At 33.4% G+C, this 21,203-nt stretch overlaps 1 protein-coding gene across 11 annotated transcripts in view; it reads left to right on the plus strand.

Annotated features, from left to right (window-relative positions):
* The window catches only part of ppp1r13ba (protein phosphatase 1, regulatory subunit 13Ba), a 54,286-nt gene that overhangs the window by 13,434 nt on the left and 19,649 nt on the right, over positions 1–21,203 (plus strand). For 5 of the 11 annotated variants that reach the window (XM_073826430.1, XM_073826432.1, XM_073826426.1 and 2 more), the window contains 3 exons: positions 895–1,042; positions 3,980–4,099; positions 8,574–8,644. In XM_073826430.1, the coding sequence (XP_073682531.1) occupies positions 895–1,042; positions 3,980–4,099; positions 8,574–8,644 (339 nt within the window). Of the gene's footprint in view, positions 1–894; positions 1,043–3,979; positions 4,100–8,282; positions 8,418–8,573; positions 8,645–19,346; positions 19,856–21,203 lie in introns of those variants that run through there. The other 6 variants (XM_073826427.1, XM_073826429.1, XM_073826433.1 and 3 more) reach the window with 5 other exon arrangements.

A 21,203-nucleotide genomic window follows, 5' to 3' on the forward strand; every position in this document is an offset into this window, starting at 1 on the left:
ACGCTCGCAAGTTTGCACCCCCTCCTAATCAGATTATTATAGCTCTGCCCTGTAATCCAACCCTCACAGAATTTCTCTTTCAATCTGCTGCTTGCTTGTTTGGAGGGATTGTGTTACACTTTAGGAGTAAAGCCTGCCCCGGGTGGGAATTAAATTCAGATGGATTTGTAAGATGTACAGTATTTAAATTGTTAAGCGAAGTGAAGCGGGATGAAAGATACATCAGTGTGTTTACATTTTATTGGTGACTGCTGCAATAAAATACATGCATTTTCCAAATGCCTGGTATACCTATAGAGATTTATTGCAGTCATTCTTACTATACTCTAGTGTGTATTCAAAGCTTGCTTTTTTATCCATTTGACCAAGAAGTTAAAGTTTGGTTTTTTTTTTGTCTTTTTCTTCATCAGTGTTTCTTAGGCCAGATTTTCCTGATAGAAACCCCACTGAAGGATGAAGTATCATCTTATGACTAGATAAAATAACTCCCAGATTGACGTATGTGTATGACGCAGATGCCTCTTTCCTAAATCTCCTCTAAACCTTAGATATTTTCCATTTTGTGTGTGGTTGAAGTCCTTGCCAATATATTTTGGTACGTGGGAGATAATAGATCAGGCATAATGATTACTTTTTCTTGGCAGTGTGTAGAATAAACATGCAATTCCCTTGATTTCAGCTCAACCTTTGAATGTCTTTTATTTAGCTCTCATCTGTCTTTGCAATTGGCACTCACTTGATGAGATGGCTGTGGTGCAGACCACTGGGAAAATTAACGTAAACAGTTCGAGAACTACGACAAGGCAAGAGTGATTAAGGAGAAGCCCACACAGTCAAAAAAATGAGAGGCTGGAAGTTCACTCAAACAAAGATGTTATTCTTTCCCCTTTGCAGATGATTCTGACCGTGTTCCTGAGTGATAATCAACAGTTGCTGACTGAGGTGCCCATTACACCGGAGACGCTCTGTAAGGATGTGGTGGAATTCTGTAAGGAGGCTGGGGAGAGCGGCTGCCACCTCGCTGAGGTCTGGAGAGGGAAAGGTACGAGTCTACTAGCACATACTGTACACTAACGTTCAAAGGTTTGGGGTCACCCTGAAATAAAAAAAAGCATTACGGTTTCCACTTTCCACAAAAATATTAAGCATGGCTACTAATAATAACAAATGTTTCTTAAGCGGCAAATCAGCATTTTAAAATGTTTTCTGATAAATCATATGACACTGAAGACTGGGGTAATGATGCTGAAAATTCAGCTTTACCGTCACACGAATAAATAATATCTAATATATTATATATAAAATGTATCAAATAGAAATTTATTCAAATGTAATATAAAAAAAAAATACTATTTTTGATTATTATTTTGTATCTTTAATGATTTTTGATTGGTGAGCATGAGAGACTTCTTTAAAAAAAAAAAAAACATAGAAAAATCTTGCAGAGCCTAAACATTTGAATTTAACTTCCAAGTTGGAATATAAGGCCCTGTAATTTCGGTGTTTCAGAAAACATGGATGGAATTGCGGAATCCAGTCATAAAAATTAAATGTACTGCATAGTGCGGAATGTCAAGGAATTTGTCAAATTTTGGAAATGTACATCAAAAGTAGGCAAAGTACACTTAAACCAAAACGTGATAATTCTTTAAAACTGCTCTTCACAAGCATTTTATCATTTCTTTTCAGAAAAAATATTGTCATATCATATACAAACAGAAACTTACAGGTCTTCTCAGCAACCTGTCAAAATAAAAGTTCAGTTTAACTTGAAGAAACTGTGACAGAAATATATTACTTAATATAATGACACTACTACTAACACTAATATTATTACTTAAAGATTATTTGTAAGGAAAAATAATTTACCAAAATCTATTTACCAGAAAAAATGTAAATACACAACACAGTATTTTTGGAAATAAAATAATAATATATATATATATATATATATTTTTTTTTTTTTTGTATAAAATCACTTAAATAGACATGCTTTTGATTACTAAAATTCAACATGCAATTTTTGTTAAAGTTTTAATAAATTGCTGTTAAAAAAGTTTAATGATTTTAATTAATTAGAAATTTTTATTTTTATTTTTTTTTATTTAAGCATTAAAACAGAGTCTATGTAATCCAGAAAAATTCTAACAAGAAAAACTAAACTTGGAAAAAAATAAAACAGATTTCATAGGGCCCTAAAAATGGAAATAGTTTGTAAATTCAATGTGAATTCTTTGATTGAATTTAGACAATATCAACTTTTCAGTTTTAGCTAGTATGGATTGACTTATTATCGCACAGCCAGATTTTTGACAATTAGTTTCAAGTCGGGTCCACTTTAAATCTTATTTTGTCAAAGAATCACTTTACTAATGTGGAAAAGAATCATCTGAACAAGTCCCTTGTCATTTACGGTTTGTGTTAGTTTGTATGTGTTAGCATCTGGCTGAATGAAGTACATTAAAATGCATTAATTTACTTGAAAGGTCAAAAGAGAACTGTTTGCATTGTGGGCCATGTTAGCTAAAACACTATGCATCTGCAGGAATAAGTATAGCATTTGGGCACTTTTGACTATTTTCAATTTAATTTATTTGCACATAAAATGCTTAATTTTAGGGTTAGTTCACCCAAAAATGAAAATTCTGTCATTAATTACTCACCCTTGTATAATTTTTTGAATTTGAAAATCAGGTTAAATTTAACTTATTTTGTCTTCTGGGAAACAATGTAACTATCTTCTGCAGCCTCTGAAGGGCAGTACTAAATGAAAAAATATAATATTTAGGCAAAATAAGAAAATTGTACACATCTCCATTCTGTTCAAAAGTTTTCACCCCCGGCTTTTAGTGCATGTTTTTTTTTCCTTCTGGAGCATCAGTGAGCGTTTGAACCTTCTGTAATAGTTGCATACGATGCCCTCAGTTGTCCTCAGTGTGAAAAGATGGATCTCAAATAATAAATTCATTGTTAGAAAGGGTTCAAATACACAAAAAAGCTGGAAAACCAAAGAATTTGTGGGACCTAAAGGTTTTTTTCTGAAGAACAGCAGGCAGTTTAACTGTTCAGGACAAACAAGGGACTCATAAACAACTATTGCTAAACAAAAAAACACAGCGGTGGATCAATCAGGTAACAACACACTATTAAGAATCAAGTGTATGTAAACTTTTGAACAGGGTCATTTTTAAAATTCAAATATTATTTTCTCTTGTGGACTATGTGCAAACATCTTTTATGTGTAATATCTTATTCAGGTGAGCGCTAAATAAACAATAACATGCATTTTGTATGATCCCTCTTATTTTGGAAAAAATAATTAACATTTTACACAGTCCTTTCTAGTCTAGTCTGTCTAGTCTCATGAATCACCACTTTTTTCAACTCATTTGAATGTCAAAGACTGTTCTTTAGTCAGCTGATACAGACACGTGCCATATATACAGTACAGTCGGATTTCTACATGCTCTGTTAAATGTGGCTGACAGATACAGATGTATTGCTTAGCTCTTTTACATCACTAAATAGCAAAGAATGGAAATGTCATGGACCAAATCCCACAGAGAAAGCAACACTGTCCGTCACATAACAATGACGTCCTTGTCAGAGTCCGTCCTAGACAGTGGGCGGCAGTATGTGGGTCAGAACGTCTCAGGGCATGGGCCGCAGCCTCTAGGTTTGTTTACACAGCTCCTGCGGGCCTGTTATTCTAGTGTCCCACACATGGCATGCGGCCCGCACTGTCAAAGACAGTAAAGATAGCCTTCAGCAAGGATACCCAGACCTTTTTCATCTGGACGTGCCACCGTGTTTTGCTCCTGGGCTATTGTGTAATAGAAAGGACATTTTCCGTTTTAAGTTTTCATACCATGTGGATTAGATTAAAATAGAGACGTACTGTAACAGTTTTGACATTTACATCCACTGCAGGGTTTTATAGCCAGACTCTAACAAAGAGCATCTGTGTTCTTATTCGCAGAAAGAGCGATCCCTTTTGATCAACTGATGTTCGAGCATCTACAGAAGTGGGGGCAAAGGAGACAGGAAGTGAAGTTCTACCTGCGGCACGAGGAGTCTCCCATCGCAAATGTTTCTCAAGGTCGGTGAAAGCGACGCAAGATCGTCCACAACTATGACAGGGCATTTTGTCGGTTGCTTGGTTTCTTTTTTTGTATGGCTGTGTTTAACTCCTGTTTAAAATGTAAGATTTTATAATGTTTTTGTACATCTCTTTTGCTCACCAAGGCTGCATTTATTTATTCAAAAATATAGTAATATTGTAAAATATTATTACAATTCAAAATAAATGTTTTCTATTTTAATATATTTTAAAATGTCATTTAAAAGCTGAAATTTCAGCAGCCATTACTTTACACTGCAAAAAATGCTTTTCTTACTTAGATTTTGTGTCTTGTTTCCAGCCAGTTTCCAAAATATCTAAAAATTATGAATTTTCCGAAAAAACAAGTCAAAACTAAGTGAGTTTTTATTTTTTTTTTCAATTATTTCAAACAGAAAACAAGATTATTTGTCTTACCCCATTGGCAGATTATTTAGCTTGTTTCAAGCAAAAACACACTTAATTTGGACTTTTCTGAAAACAAGATAATAATTTTTACTCTAGAAAATCCTTCTTGATTTAAAGAATTTTTTGTTATTTTGGCTGAAAACAAGACAAAAAATGTAAGTAAGAAAATAATTTTGTCTTAGGTTTTTAGGATGGTGGTGAATAAGAAGTTAAAAAGAACAGAATTTATTATAAATGTCTTTACTGTCACTTTTGATTAACTTAAAGGCATAGTTTACCCAAAAATGAAAATTCTGTCATTAATTACTCACCCTTTTGTCGTTCCAAACCCGTCTGACCTTTGCTCATCTTCAGAACACAAATTAAGATATTTTTGATGAAATCCGAGAGCTTTCTGACTCCGCATAGACAGCATGCTCATTGAAGACTGACAGAGAAGAGAAGAACTGTTGAATGAAGTCATTATTTTTGTTTTCTTTGTGTACAAAAGTACTCTCATAGCTTCATAAAGAATGGTAGAACCACTGATGTCACATAGACTATTCTATCAAAGTCCTTTCTACCTTTCTGGGCCTTGAACGTGTCAGTTGCATTCCTGTCTATGCAGGGACAGAAAGCTCTTGGATTTCATCAAAAATATCTTAATTTGTGTTCTGAAGATGAATGTACCAGTGTTGTTTTTGACAACCATCTTAGATTTAGTCTTAGTCTAAGTCTTTTGGACTAAAATGCTTCTTAGTTTTAGTCAAATTTTAGTCACTTCTATATGTGATAGTTTTAGTCCAATTTTAGTCGACGAAAAGTCAAAAAGGTTTTAGTCTAGTTTTAGTCAAAAAAAGGGAAAAAAGTAGTCTTTTAACAAATTAATGTAGGTCAGTAAGTATTTTGCTGTTGGGTAGTGTCACTTATAAGTTCTGAAAATAGCAGATCTATAGTTCAACACAATGTGAGCTTCCGGATCGACTATTTTCACCAATAATTACAATAATGAAGGAATGTTTTAGAACATAAAAGACAAACAAGGATGGAATGCTAAAACGGCTTGCCATGCAAAGAGTATTTAATGCTAAAACGGCTTGCCATAGTGTCAGATACTTTTAATAAGTTTTTATTGGCATGCACAATAAGCAGAAATGTCATGCATTTTAAACGTCTGACGGACCACCCACTAACATTTTAACACTAACATTCTAACATTGAAAAAAAGTGGCGTCAACGAAATGATTTCGTCATCGTCATCGTTGACGAAAACAACACTGGAATGTACAGATTAACTGATTCAAGTTTAGGTGAGAATGTTTGCTTATTGTCTATTAAGCATTTTAGGTTTGTGATTAATAGCTTTCTAGTGTTGAAATCTAGTGATCTAGTGGTCAGACTGATTCTTTCAGTTCTTTTAAATGCAAGTCCTGTCAGCATTGGGCTTTGCAGAGTTTTTCCTCTGCAGTTATCTGCAGTTACGTAACTAATCCTCTTTGTGTGTAATTGGTCTCCCGCCTTCTTGTGCTCATATCTGCACCTGAGACAGACCACAGCTCCAGCAGACTAAAGGAGATGACAAGTGACCATGCCTGTCTGACCTCTACAGACAAATACAGACTTTGAGTTTTAATATGAGAGAATGCATCACTATTATTCTTGCTAATACATACATAGTTATTTGAACTAGGGCTGCACATTATTGAAAAATAAAACTGACATTGGGATATTGTGCTTTTCTGCAAAATACAGTCAAACCAAAATTTATTCAAACACTTTTTTTTTCTCACATGATCACAGTTTATTCGCTATAGTTTAGAAAATGGTAATCAAATATGACAAGAAATCAGAGTTAAACTGTGTCAGAACAAATTCATCTTGATAATGTCAGAAAACTTTAATAGAAAGGTATGTAATAAATTATAATTAACCAAAAATCCAAACTGTTAGTATTACGATATTTACACAGCTATCAATACTTTGTTGACCAGTTACCAAGCAATGCTTAATTTTGTTCAGTCTGTGGTGTAAAAGGTAAAACATGGTCAGGTCAAAGTAGTAATGTTCAGGCCACTAGTAAAAAAATAAAAAAAATTATATCTGGTGTCTGAATAATTTTTAGTTTGACTGGATATTGTGATATGAAAACATTATTAATTAATGATTGGGATGGTTTTGTAAGGAAGAGCATATGTACAGAAAATTAAAAATAATTTGAATTGTATTTGAAAAAATACTGTTTTTTTTTCACAGGTATATGAGAAAGAAAAATCTATCCAGTTTTATAGTCTACATTCCCACTATTTTTGACCCATTTGATATCACTATTCAATGATTATTTTTTATAGTTTTATTGTTATTAAACATAATTTAATAGCTAGTGCTATTAAACTGTAAAACAAAAAAAGTAAAACAATAATTTAATACAAATATTTTTGATATTGTATAATACATTTTTGTTAATATTTTTAATCAGGTTTATTTTTAGATTTTCCATTTTCATTTTGCTTGTAGTTGAAGTTTAAGTATTGTTTTGTCATTTTTTATTTTATTTTATTTTATTATATGTACATATAGTTTCTATGTATATATAATATATATAATTTTTTATTTCAGTTATAGTTATCTTAGTACATCAAGTTAAATTATATATATATATATATATATATATATATATATATATATATATATATATATATATATATATATAATTTATATCAATAAATTAAACCAATAAATATCAATAATAAAATATATCAATTTTAATTTTAGTTGAAAACAATTGTGCTGCTTAAATAAATAAAAAAGTTAAAAATAACAGCATTTATTTAAAACAGAAATATTTTGTATTAATATAAACTACCATTTAAAATTTGTTTTCAGTAAATTTTTATTCTTTCTTTTTTGAGATAAATTAATACTTTTATTCACCAAGGATATGTTAAATTGATAATAAGTGATAGCAAATACTTATTTGATGTCTATGTAGAATAAATGCTGTTCTTTTTAACCTTTTATTTATCAAAGAATCACAAAAAAAAGAATCACAGGTTCCAGCAGCACAACTGTTTTCCAACATTAATAATAAAAATAATAAATCAGCATATTAAAATGATTTCTGAAGGATCATGTGACACTGAAAACTGGAGTAATGGCTGATGAAAATTCAGCATTGCATCACAGGATTAAATTACATTTTAAAATATATATTAAAATAGAAAACCATTGTTTTGTTATTTCACAATATTACAGTTTTTTTGTATTTTGATCAAGTAAATGCAGCCCTGGTGTACATAAGAGAATTCTTTAAAAAACAAAAAAAATCTTACTAATCCCAAACTTTTGAATGGCAATGTAGATTCTAATTTATTAATTCTTAAATTATGAAGTTTATTTTTATTTTATTTTATTTTATTTTATTTTATTTTATTTTATTTTATTTTATTTTATTTTATTTTATTTTATTTTATTTTATTTTATTTTATTTTATTATTTTTAAGCAGCTGCATAACTTTGCATTAAAGCCACTAATTGAAAGCAACACTGAAATGTAAAAATGTAAATTGTAGTTCATAGTATCACTACATTGCAAATTAGTCTGTGAGAGCAGAGGGCGGTCAGTGGGATTGTGTACAGGCCTATCAGAGGCGGCGTAGTCCATGAAGGTCTAGGTATTTCCAGAGCCTCTGACAGGATTACACATAATAACACAGCCCTGGATTTAGAGAATTAAGCTGCTTATTTATAGATGGCACAGTTGAGAGTGCTGGTGAAACAAAGGCTCACAAAAGAGAAATGACTGGAGGTTGGTAAACGTTGCTAAACAGCCCACTGTCTCGGCACTGAGTAATCAGGGTAAATATGCCAGCCAAAATCCCACTGCTGGATCATATGCTCATTACATTCAAAGGTACCCTTTTCAATCCTTTCTTTTTATGTTTTGTCAATATAAAAATGCCCCTTTGTTTAGTAGCACTGATTATGTTTGTCCACAGCTGTGAGTTTTTAAGCTCTGCAACCATTATTGGAGTGCAGGGGTGATGATGTAATCTTGTTTTATTTCCAGCAGGAAGTCAGACTTCAGAGCAGACCGACAGGAAGAGCAAGGGGAACTCGGACAAGCCCTGCGAGAATGGGGTACGTTCACATTCGCGCCGTTCTCAGTCACACTTTCCTTCTGGACTTTTTAAGACTCGTAATGAGGGCTGCTCACTGAGGCTTCACGTAATTACGGAGAAACTGCAGCCAAAACACAAGTTCAGCACATAAGCGAGCAACGCTCTACTTTTCGTGCTATAAATGTGTGTAGTTTCTGTGTGTCAAGTTGTGAAACACTCTTTCGATTTAAATCTGGGTTTGTTTTTGCATTTACTAGAAAAAGCTAAACAAACCTTTCTGTTTGTTGGCCATTTTTGTGTTTTCTTGGCTTCTATGGTCCACTTTTTTTAATTTGAGCTATCGTTGAGCCTGTACATTTGACAACATTATGGATTTTGAATTTATCATATTGAAATCAAGGACAATTAGACAACAGATGATAAATTCAAGTATTGCATATTAATTTTGTAATGAGCGGTTATCTGGACTTTCAATAGTCCAGATAACCGCTCATTACAAAATTAATATGCAATACTTTCAAGAAGAAAGCTTTCGTGATTCTTGAGTCATCTATGAGAAAATTTGACTAAGATTTTTGTATTATTTTATTATTATGTTCTATTATTTATACATTATCTTATTATTTCATATTTTTATTATTATTTTATGTACTACTATAATTTGTATTAATATTTTTATTTTTTAAATATTTTTATTTTTATTTAAATTACATTACAAAACTTTTTATTATTTTATAATTTTTTTTATATAATTTAGATATTATTTAATATTTCATTATTGTATATATTTATAGATTTTATTATTTTACGTGCTACTATAATTTGTATTAATATTTTGAATTAACTTTTGTTTTTATATATATATTTTTTTTATTTAAATTACATTACAAAATTATTAAGAGATTCACAATAAGATATTTTTTTTATTATTTTATATTTTTTAATATTCTATTATTGTATATATTTATAGATTTTATTATTTTATGTACTACTATAATTTGTATTCATATTTTTAAATTAACTTTTCTATTTATAATTTCATTTTAATTTAAATTACTCATTACAAAATTAGTATGCAATACTGAGTGATCTATGAGAAAAGTATTATTTTGTGTTATTTTTAAATTATTTGATATTTTATTGAGTTTACTACTATAATTTGTATTCATATTTTGAATTAACTTTTCTTTTTAAATTACTTCTAATTAAAATTAGTTTCTAACTTCCCTACTTTGTAAAAGTATTTATTTTATTGTATGTACTATAATTTGTATATTTTCAATTAACTTTTCTTTTTTATATTTTCATTTTAATTCTAATTTTAGTCATTTAATTAAATTTCTTACTTTATAAAATTAACTGTATTCATTTTGATGTTTTTTTATTACTTTTATTATTTATTATCATTTTTTAAATATAGATTTCTTTTTAAATTGAATGTGTTTTTATTACTGTATTAGTTATAGTCATTTAAGTACTTCAAATTAAATTTTATTTCAGTTAGTTTCCAGGGCAACATTTCTCTTTTCTTTTCTAATAAGCCCCATTTTAGTTTTAGTTAACAAAATCAACAATGCTTTTTGGTCCTTTTTTGTCATTTTTTTATTTGGAGATAGACAGGCCCCTTGTGACTACACTGTTATTGTAAGAAAAAACACTATTCCACAGAAGTACGAAAGTTTCACAAGTATGTAACAGTTGCATAAAGGCTGACAGAATTTACATTTTGGGACGAACTGTTCCTTTTAAGAATGAGTTCTGTCTGTAGTTGCCTTATAATTACGCTCCAGTTGGAAGTTAGAAGTTGGAAGCTTCGCAGCAGGGAGCTTGTGTGCAATGCGCTGATAAGCTCCAGTCCCCCACCAAAGTCATTTGCAGCGGATTGGTTCATGTGGCGGACACAGGAAGTTTTAGAGAAACAGAATACACCGGTTTCCCTGTTTCCCAAAAGATCACTCGACTACATAACGCTGCCATAGTTTCCGTATGCTTTCTATTCCACTCCATGTGTCTGTCTTTGATACCGATCATGCAGAGAAAAAAGAGCTAGTGTTCTCTTTTTCCAAGCTCAAAAAACGCAATCTACATTCCTCAGCCAGTATCCATGTCAGTATTTTAAGAAAAAGGAAATTGATGTCTGTAGGTACAGTTGAGGTCAGAAGTTTACATCCCCCTTTCAGAATCTGCCAAATGTAAATGATTTTACCAAAATAAGAGGGATCATACAAATTGCCTGTTATTGTTTATTTAGTACTGACCTGAAGAAGATATTTAACATAAAATATGTTTATAGTCCACAAGAAAAAATAATAGTTGAATTTATAAAAATGACCCTGATTGAACGTTTACATCCCCTTGTTTCTTAATAATGTGTTCTTACCTAAATGATCCACAGCTGTTTTTTTGTTTAGTGAAAGTCGTTAATGAGTATTTTGTTTGTCCTGAACAGTTAAACTGCCCGCTTTTCTTCAGAAAAATCCATCAGGTCCCACAAATTGTTTGGTTTTCCAGAATTTTTTGTGTATTTGAACCCTTTCCAGCAGTAACTGTATGATTTTGAGATCCATCTTTTCACAGCGAGGACAACTGAGGGACTCATATGCAATTATTACAGAAGGTTCGAATGCTCACTGATGCTCCAAAAGGAAAAACAGCCGGGGGTGAAAACTTTTGAACAGATTGAAGATGTGTACATTTTTATTTTTTTGCCTAAATATCTTATTTTTTTAATTTGGTACTGCCCTTCAGAGGCTACAGCATATAGTTTTCCAGAAGACAAAATAAGTAAAATTTGCCCTGATCATTAAATTCCAAAAGTTTTCACCCCCCGCCCGGCTTAATGTATCGTTTTTCCTTCTGGAGCATCAGTGAGTGTTTGAACCTTCTGTAATAGTTGCATATGAGTCCCTCAGTTGTTCTCAGTGTGAAAAGATGGATCTCAAAATCATGTAGTCATTGTTGAAAAGGGTTCAAATACACAAAAATGCTGGGAAACTAAAGAATTTGTGGGACCTAAAGGATTTTTCTGAAGAACAGCGGGCGGTTTAACTGTTCAGGACAAACAAGGGACTCATGAGCAACCATCACTTAACAAAAAAACTGCTGTGGATCATTCAGGTGACAACACAGTATTAAGAATCGAGTGTATGTAAACTTTTGAATGGAGTAATTTTTATAAATTCAACTATTATTTTCTCTTCTGGACTATATGTAAACATCTTTTATGTGAAATATCTTATTCAGGTCAGTACTAAATAAACAATAACATGAATTTTGTACGATTCCTCTTACTTTAGTAAAATAATGAACATTTTGCAGATCCTGAAAGGGGGATGTAAACTTTTGACCTCAACTGTATATATATTCCAGGTCTCCAGACTGATTACCATTCCACAAGACTGTAATCATAAAACCCATAAAGCCGCACAACTATTGAACAGGTGGTCATTGGGACCTTCCCAGCATCACCAGTTATGTTATAAATGAGTGACATGTTCACTGCGGCATCCCGATATGCGGCCCTCCCCACGTGCCATTATGCAGCTGTTATTAGAGATAATCCAGGCAGCGGGGGCTACTCTTTCAGGCCGTATCATGTGATGATATTTTAATTACATCCGGCCAATAAACTCCTGGACTTCTGAACTTGTGCGCTGGCCTGATTGTATACTCTTACTCTAAAACTGTCAGCATAATATGCAAGTCTGCAAGTGTGCTCCACTTTAAACCAGGTCAAAGGGCCAGAAGGCAAAATATTAGCTACATGTTCGGCACACCAAAAAACTCTCCCTTCCTCTGATAATACAGCAGAGCAGCTGAGAATGACTGCGTACATTGCACATTTGACAGTCATGTATTATCTTTAGTGTTTCTCTCAGGGTTAGAATTCATCAGAGTTTATTCAGGATGGTTTAAGTGAATATGCACGTGTCAGCATGTGTTGTTTGCCCATCTGCGTGTATTTTTACAGAGCTCAGGTGGATGTTAGATAAATGTTTTTTAAAGACATATTTTATCCTTATGTCTGCATTTATTTGACCAAAGATACAGTAACAACAGTAATATTGTGAAACATTAATACAATTTAAAATATTCGTTTTACTATACACTGCTGTTCAAAAGTTTGGCATCAGTAAGATTTTAATGTTTTTTAAAGAAGTCTTTTTTGCTCATCAAAGCTGCATTTATTTTATTTAAAAAACTGTAATATTGGGAAATATTATTGCAATTTAAAATAGTGGTTTTCGATTTTAATATGCTTTAATATAGAATTTATTCCTGTGATGCAAAGCTGAATTTTCAGGATCATTACTCCAATCTTCATTGTCACATGATCCTTCAGAAATCATTTTAATATGCTGATTTATTATCAATGTTGGAAACCATTGTGCTGCTTATTTGAAAAAAATCAGTGATTCTTTTTTCAGGATTCTTTGATGAATTGAATGATAAAAAGAACAGCATTTATTTCAAATAGAAATCTTTTGTAACAATATGCACTACTGTTCAAAGTGTGGGCTTTTTACTTTTTTTAAAGAAATTAATACTTTTATTCATCAAGGATATGTTCAACTGATAAAAGATTCCAGCATTTCAACATTGCCAACATTGATAATAAATCATAGCATATTAGAATGATTTCTGAAGGATCTAAAATGGAAATTCAGCTTTGCATTACAGAAATAAATTATATTTTGAAATATATTATTTATTATTATATTATCTATAGTATATTTCTGTATTTGTAATTAAATAAATGGAACTTTGATGAGCATAAGAGACTTTCTCAAAAAATCTTACTGATCCCAAAATTTGATCCCAAAAGTTTTTAAAATGTAATTAATTTCTGTAATGGGTTATAACTCATAATTGCTTATTATTATCAATGCTAAAAAAAAAAAAACTGTTGAGCTGTTTATTATTTTTGTAGAAACTTATGCATGTTTTTTTATTTATAGAAAGTTTTAAAATAATGTAAAAAAAGTGTAAAAATGTTTCCTTTAAATTATATGTTTAATTTATGCCATAAACCCCCGGTTTCACAGACAAGGCTTAAGGCTAGTCCCAGACTAAAATGCATGCTTGAACTGTCTCTACTAAAAATAACTTGCGCATACATGTCCTAAAATATGTCTGTGTCATTGTTTAATCTAAAGACGCACACCAGTAATGTATTTTTCTAAGGCAGTTAAATAGAACATGCTTAAATATCCTAATTTAACTAAGGCCTAGTCCTGGCCTAAGCTAAGCCCTGTACGTGAAACTGAGCCTAAATGTTTAATTTCTGACATGTGATGCATACTGCACAAAAATTAAATATGCAGTAAATATATGCAGTTGCTTTGTGCATCTTTTAATGACATCAAACCAATTAACAAATACCCAGAGTTTGTTTTGAGGCAAAGATATAAATATCAGATATGAATCTATACATTTTTTTACACTTCAGCTGAGACCATTATTTACCATGGCACTATTAAAATGATTTTTTAATGAAATCTTAAACTGAAATTACTGTTTTACTGCCTCAAGTGGTATTTCTGTTGGAAACTGCAGGGATATGTACTAATTGGTATGCATTTCGTCATGAGATCAGGTAGTGCATTCTGGACAAGATTTTATGCTGTTAGTTAACAAGTCTGACTGTGCAAGATTATAAAGAGATCTTTTATCAGGCGCATTGTTGATTTTCAGGCCTGGTTGGCCTGGTAGCTTTGTCTCTGAGCTCGCTGACATTGTCCCACTCTGATATCACTATCATTGACCTTCACTCTCTCTTTTTCTGCCTCTAGATGCTCCTGTAACATTCCCTGTGATGATGCTTATAGAGTTACCATTTCAGGCGCACAGCACCTCTTGTACCCGGCAGATAAAACTGTATTAGATAATCAAAATTCACCGTAAAATGCGATTAGAAGTTCTCTGAGAATGCAAATGCTTCGTCCGTAGAGATGAATGCTGAGCCCTTGAAAGTTGCCAAAGATCTGTGCACGTTGTCCCTGAGGGTGCTTTGCATAGTCATGAAAGAGCAATGTGTTTCTGCCTAAATGCAGCAGGAAAAGAAAACAAATGCTGTAAATTAAAGTGTCACTGCATTTGAAGACTGCATTGTGAATTCTTCTAATTATCATTTAGCACTCATCATGAAATTTAGCAATTCTCAACTGGTTTTCCATTACATTAGACATTGTGTTGTGACCAAAATCAGAACAGAAATTGACATTTTAAACAAAAACGACCTTATAATCAAATATTTAAATAGTTTTACTTCCAGTCAAAGGTTTTTGAACAGTGAGAGTTGTAATGCTTTTTTATAAAGAAGTCTCTTCTGATCCAAAGTACAGCAAAACAGTAAATTCTAAAATATTTTTACTATTTAAAAATACTGTTTTCTTTTTGACTATATAATTAAAATGTAATTTATTCCTGTAATCAAATCTAAATTTTCAATGTCAGTACTCCAGTCTTCAGTGACACAGAAATTTATTCCAATATGCTGATTTGCTTTTCAGGAAACATGTATTATTATTATTATTATTTGATTTGAGTTGAGTTGAAAAAAAAAAGTTATATATATATATATATATATATATATATATATATATATATATAACTTTTTTTTTCAACTCAACTCAAATCAAATAATAATAATAATATATATACTTCAACATAATAATAATAAATCTGAATATTAGAATGATTTCTGAAGGATCATGTGACTGGAGTAATGATGCAAAAAATTGCTTTGGAATTAATGGAATAAATTACATTTTAAAATATATTCAAATAGAAAACAGTTATTTAAAATAGTTAAAATATTTTAAAACTTTACTGTTTTTTCTGTACTTTGAATCCAATAAATGCAGGCTTTGTGAGCAAATTAAAATTATTTATATAGTTAAAAATATTTTTTACTTATTTTTATTTTTATTTTAGTTAATGTTTATTTTATTACAAGTAATGAAAAGGTTTGAGTTTTAATTTCAGTGTATCAATGAAAAGCCTGGATTTTTTTTTTTTTTTTTTTTGTCATGACACGCCAGTTGATGACCACTGATTTAATGGAAGCTTATATTTAAAGCAATTCACACAGTACATTAATTGCCCCTTAACTGTCCAACTCCTGAAGCTGGGTGTAGATGCTTTGATCAATGGTGATTATGTATGATACTTCCAGTTGACAGATTGTAATTTATTTATTCGGTTGTTCTCTTCTGAACGTCTCTTTTTTCTTAGAACCAAATCATTTCTTTAAAGCACATGTCTGTCTGATGCATATTGTTCAGTGTGTACGATGAAGTTGAAAGCACAGATTTTGCCCTGTGGCACTGGCTGTGTTTTTCAGCGTATGGACATATGAAGGTCAGTCATGAGTGACCGTGGTCAGTACGAGGAGCTATTAAAATGCGGAGGGAGCTAAATGGCTGGCTCAGCGTTATTATAGCACTTATTGACTGTGCCCATTTCTGTGCAAGATACCTCATCCAACTGGCACAAAAACGGTCTTGTTCAATTGCTCATCGCTGTTGGAATACTAATATGGATTAGCCCACATGAGCACTGCATCTTGCTGAAAGACATGCATTTAAAATTGTGCATTTTAACTCCTTGTTGCTTACTTATTGAGATCTGACAGAAAATTTTAATTTATAATGGGAAAAACTTTATTAAAAAATGTCATATTGGCCATTGGACATGTATGGTATTATTTGAGATAGAGTAATGAAGTCTTTAGGGGAGTAAGAAGTAACATGGTGCCACTGCCATGGCATAATCAATGTACAGTGGTAAAATTGATGTGTTTCTTTGTTAAACAATAATTTTATCAGCCTTCTCTTGTGCACTGTAATGCATGGTGCATTTCAAAACACATGCATGCTGTAAAGTTGTGTCGCAGAGCTGCAAACATTAATGACAGATTTTCCGGAGACTGTCACGCATCTGGGAGTAAGTGAGTGCGGGGCAGCTGTGGCGCAGCGCGGGCAGTCTGACAGCGGCGCTCCCGGGAGAGGAGGGGTCTGTGTGTGCGTGCTGTAGTGATGTCCGATTCGCGAACGAATCTTTTTTTGTGAACCGGCTGACTCGGATCATTTGAACCGATTCGGTTTGTTGTTGTAAATTCTCTGTAAATAATATCTTTAAGCGTGGAAAATTGAAGGATATGTCATGTTGAAATCATAAACCTGCTTTCCCAGTTCCAGTGATTACAGAAATTAATCGTGCCATTTAATCAAACCAATTCGCCGAAATTAATTAGAATTCTCCTTCTTTTTGTAAATTCAAGAATGTACGACGCCAAGTCGATCTGTTAACGCGTTCCACGGGCGTTTGGATATTTTAATACTCTTTTTGAAATACAGTTTTGGTTTTAAATTGCTATAATTAATTTACCTGCGTCACAGAATCGTCCATAAGCTGCTGGTTGTTGTTGACAAACGATAGAAGACATTTCTAAGTTTTGTTTTCTACAATGAGTTGTAGATTACGTAATATCCATCCTCACTACTGTTCTATAGATAATAATATAGATTAGTGATCTAATCAACAAAGCGCTCGGGCGCTTGCGCTCCGGAAGCGTCTGCCGTTTCTAAGCAACCATCAGCTGCGCTCTAGCTCCAAGCTGCGGTGCGCTTGCTGTATTCTGAAAAGTTGAGATGTTTTCATCTCTATGCGGCGCGGACGCGCCTGGAAAAAACGAGGAAGAGGTCTCTGCAGAGCAAACGTGGGCGTTTCTGAATTTTGTGGGTGTTTTCAAACTGCTGGGTGTTTCTAAATCATGATATCAAAATGATTCCCTTTACCTAACCCCACCCCTAAACCTACCGTCACTGTGACGTCAGCCAATCAGGTACCATGGTCTAAAAACGCCCCGATCTAGTAACTCCCATTACTTTCCTGCAGAGACCTATACTTGGAAAAAACGAGCGCGTCGCTTCCATTATGCGCGCGCAAGCCGCGCGTCTACATTTAAAATAACGAATTTGAGCGCGCAAAAGACGCTACATGTGAACGGCCCCTTATGCGCGCGCAAGCCGCGCGTCTACATTTGAAATAACGAATTTGAGCGCGCAAAAGACGCTACATGTGAACGGCCCCTAATTCCTGTTTTCTTAGCTTTCTGTTTTATAAAAATTACAATTTCGATGGGAGAAACTGCTGTGAACGATTCAGTGTGTGAGTGAACTGTCCAAATGAATCAAACTGACCGAATAATTTCAGACCGTTTGCATCAAAACAGCGATTCGTTCTGATTCTAAAACAGCTGATAGAAAACACACGAGTTTGCTTGAAAATTTTAAGAGAAGATTATTCTTAGGTAGGCATATTTCATATCTGTTGCCACCGGTTGTTTTTCATGTCCACAGTTTAAAGCGACCCACTTGTTATTTTGCACCTGGAATGCAAATTTTACCAGGGTAACCACGCCTACACGTGATTTACCACCTGGAACACCATTTTTACCGGGGGATCCACCGAAACGCCACTGGGCTAGCTAGGCGGGTTTTGTTGTGACTACCTCAACCTTGCCCAGTTTATTATCCAGCTTTTTTGACTCGATATTCGTCGAAATTAATCGGAATTCTCCTTCTGTTTGTAAATTCAAGATAGGGACTGACTGTAACGTTATATGGCAAGTCGATGAACTGTTAAATCGTTCCTGGGGCGATATGTTTGTCCATATTTTAAATGTCTTGTTTAAATATTGTTTTGGTTTCAAATTAAAAATGATCTTTACCTGCGTCCTCCATGAGCTGCTGGTCATTGACAAACTATAGAAGACATAAGTTTTGTTTTCTACGATGGATTGTACGTAAACATCCATCTTAACTGGATGTGAGAAACCGCTGTAGAAGATTCAGTGTCTGAGTGAACTGTCCAAATGAATCAAACTGACCGAATATTTTTAACCGTTTGCATCAAATAGGGAATAATTCGTGAATCCGACATCGCTAGATCTGATTCTAAACGAAAACACAGGACTTGTTTGCTGAAATATTAATAGAGAAATTTATTCTCAGGTAGGTAGGCTACGTCAATTCCATTGATGTGACCCTGGACCACAAAACTAGTCATAAATGTGAATTTTTTGAAATTGAGATTTAGGCATAATCTGAAAGTTAAATAAGCTTCCCATTGATTAATGGTTTGTTAGGATTGGACAATATTTGATCGAGATATAGGCCTACAACTCTTTGAAAATCTGGAATCTGAGGGTTCCAAAAATTTTTAATATTTAGAAAATCGCCTTTAGTTGTCCAAATGAAGTTCTTAGCCATGCATATTACTAAAAGATAACGGTAGGAAATTTACGAAATATCTTCATGGAACATGATACTCAATATCCTAATGATTTTTATTTACATAAATGGATCATTTTGATCCATACATTGTATTTTTGGCTATTGCTACAAATATAACCGTGCTACTTAAGGGTACTTAACGGTATTAAGGGGACTGACGCCGTTGAAACGAACTCAACCGAAAGAGATTCTCGGTTTAATTATCCAGCTTTTTTTGTTTTGTTTGACTCGTTCACTATTCACAACTGGGAATGATGTATTCTGAATCTTAAATTAATCATTTCAACTGGCTTTTTCAGAACTTGCTCAGCCGATTCTTTGAAAAGATCCGACTCCAACGAATGATTCGTTGAGGAATCGGACATCTCTACTGCAGTCTGCTCTCCGTGCAGGAGAAACGCGCACACACATTACGAGCGAGAGAAGTGCTTGCACGTCAAAATTGAGCCTGAGGGGGAAAAAAAACTTACGCAGTCTCCATCATCACACATTCACGTTAACATTTTACAAAGGTCACGCGTTTCTTTTCAACATTTATTGTTTAATGTACTGTAATTGCTCATTAGAGTCACGAGATTGGAACTATGTACAGTAAACAAAAACACGCAAAGTCAGTCGCGCCGAGTGGGGTTGACAGCCTGACTCATCGCTAATGTGCTGGATGACTTCACTCCTGCTTTTTGGAGAGGGTATTGCGGCTGTGAGTGTGACTCTGGGGTCTCATAACGAGCACAGCACCGCAGATACTACAGCTGCACTGCATCCGTCCACACAGTGCTGATGCTTTTCTCATTAGAGACTCGGAAACGCGCACCTGACTGTTAGAAATGGAGTGGAACCACGTCGAAACAGTGCAGGAATTCACAGCTGAAGGACAATGCAGCAAAATTAAGGTCCGATCATGCCGGATAACCTGGGACTCTCATCAGGTATTTTCAGCGCTCATCTTTTAAGTGGATCTATATGCGGTGGTCTGTGTTGCATTGATTTGTGAAGCTCAGAACCGGTTTACTCAAATTTTCAGCCTGTTCGTTTGTTGATCAGTTGGAGGAATGATTGATCAGTTGTGATAAGTGTCAAAGTGTTGGATCAGGTTACTTTGTTGTCTAGTTATATGAGCTGATAGATCACAGCTGTATGTAAATGGAAGGGATGCTGTCAGTTGACATGTAATATAATTTGGGTGGTTGACATTTCAAACAGTGAGTGTGGCCAATGGTGTAATTCATCTGGATTACTTTATACTACATTTCTATGTGTATAATTAATATTCATGCAGTTTCTGTGAGCTCCAAAAAGGTGAAAAACAAATAATAAAAAAACAACAACTTGAGAGACTAGTCACAACACTTAAAATTATTTGAAAATCCATGATGACACAACTGTCATTATTTTTTAAATCGCAGTTAATCTATAAAACCAGATCTCATTATCACTATTAGTTGACTAATGGTTACCCTACAGCTGCCATTCTGAGGAAAATGCTTTAATTTAGTTTATTTTAATTCATGGGCTCTAGATTACATGTTTTATATTGAAAATGCACTAATATGCTTTATTTGGATTTAGCAGAAATCTTGGATAAATTTGCTTTGATTTTAAATCATGTTACTCCCCATACAGAAAATGTACTTATTATTTAGCTGTGCGTAATGGGCTTTTCTCAATATGTGGTTATGTGATAGAAATTGTGCTCAATTTTCAATCTAAAATGTGTTATCTCTACAGCTGCCCATTTACAGCTGTTCCACAATCAAGCAGGATCTCCTTTTTATAAAATCGTGATACAGTAAGTATGATGAATTGAATTTGGGTGCAAACTGACATTTTTCTTCAGTAGCTGCCATGTCAGACCTCAAAAAGTGCATTTGTGTGAATTGTTCTTGTGACAGGAAGAACTAAAAGTACTCTAATTACGGCTCATTTGTCAGACAAGATATGAATAGCAGTGGCTGGAGGCAGGCGATGACCTAATGGACTATGTCATATGTGAAAAAAGGGTGAAAAGTAGGGTGGTAAAGAGAATTAAGTCTCCTGTAGATAATACTGTAGGCATTATTGTCTATAAAGTTAAAAGAATCCAATTCTATATGCTTTAGTCACAGATTCACTCATTCTGCTGTAAAGTGTTTTTAAAAACATTCCTCACATTTTATGCCATGTGGGTTCATAATGTTTGTAATACTTTGTGTATGATCTCATTCTGAAAAGGGCCTGTTCCCTCAGAGCCACCAGGTGCTCGCCAACACCAGAACTGCCCCAGGGGTGACCTCATTT

The sequence above is a fragment of the Garra rufa genome, chromosome 21, assembly GCF_049309525.1.
Source record: "Garra rufa chromosome 21, GarRuf1.0, whole genome shotgun sequence".
In the NCBI taxonomy this organism is placed as follows: Eukaryota; Metazoa; Chordata; class Actinopteri; order Cypriniformes; family Cyprinidae; genus Garra; species Garra rufa.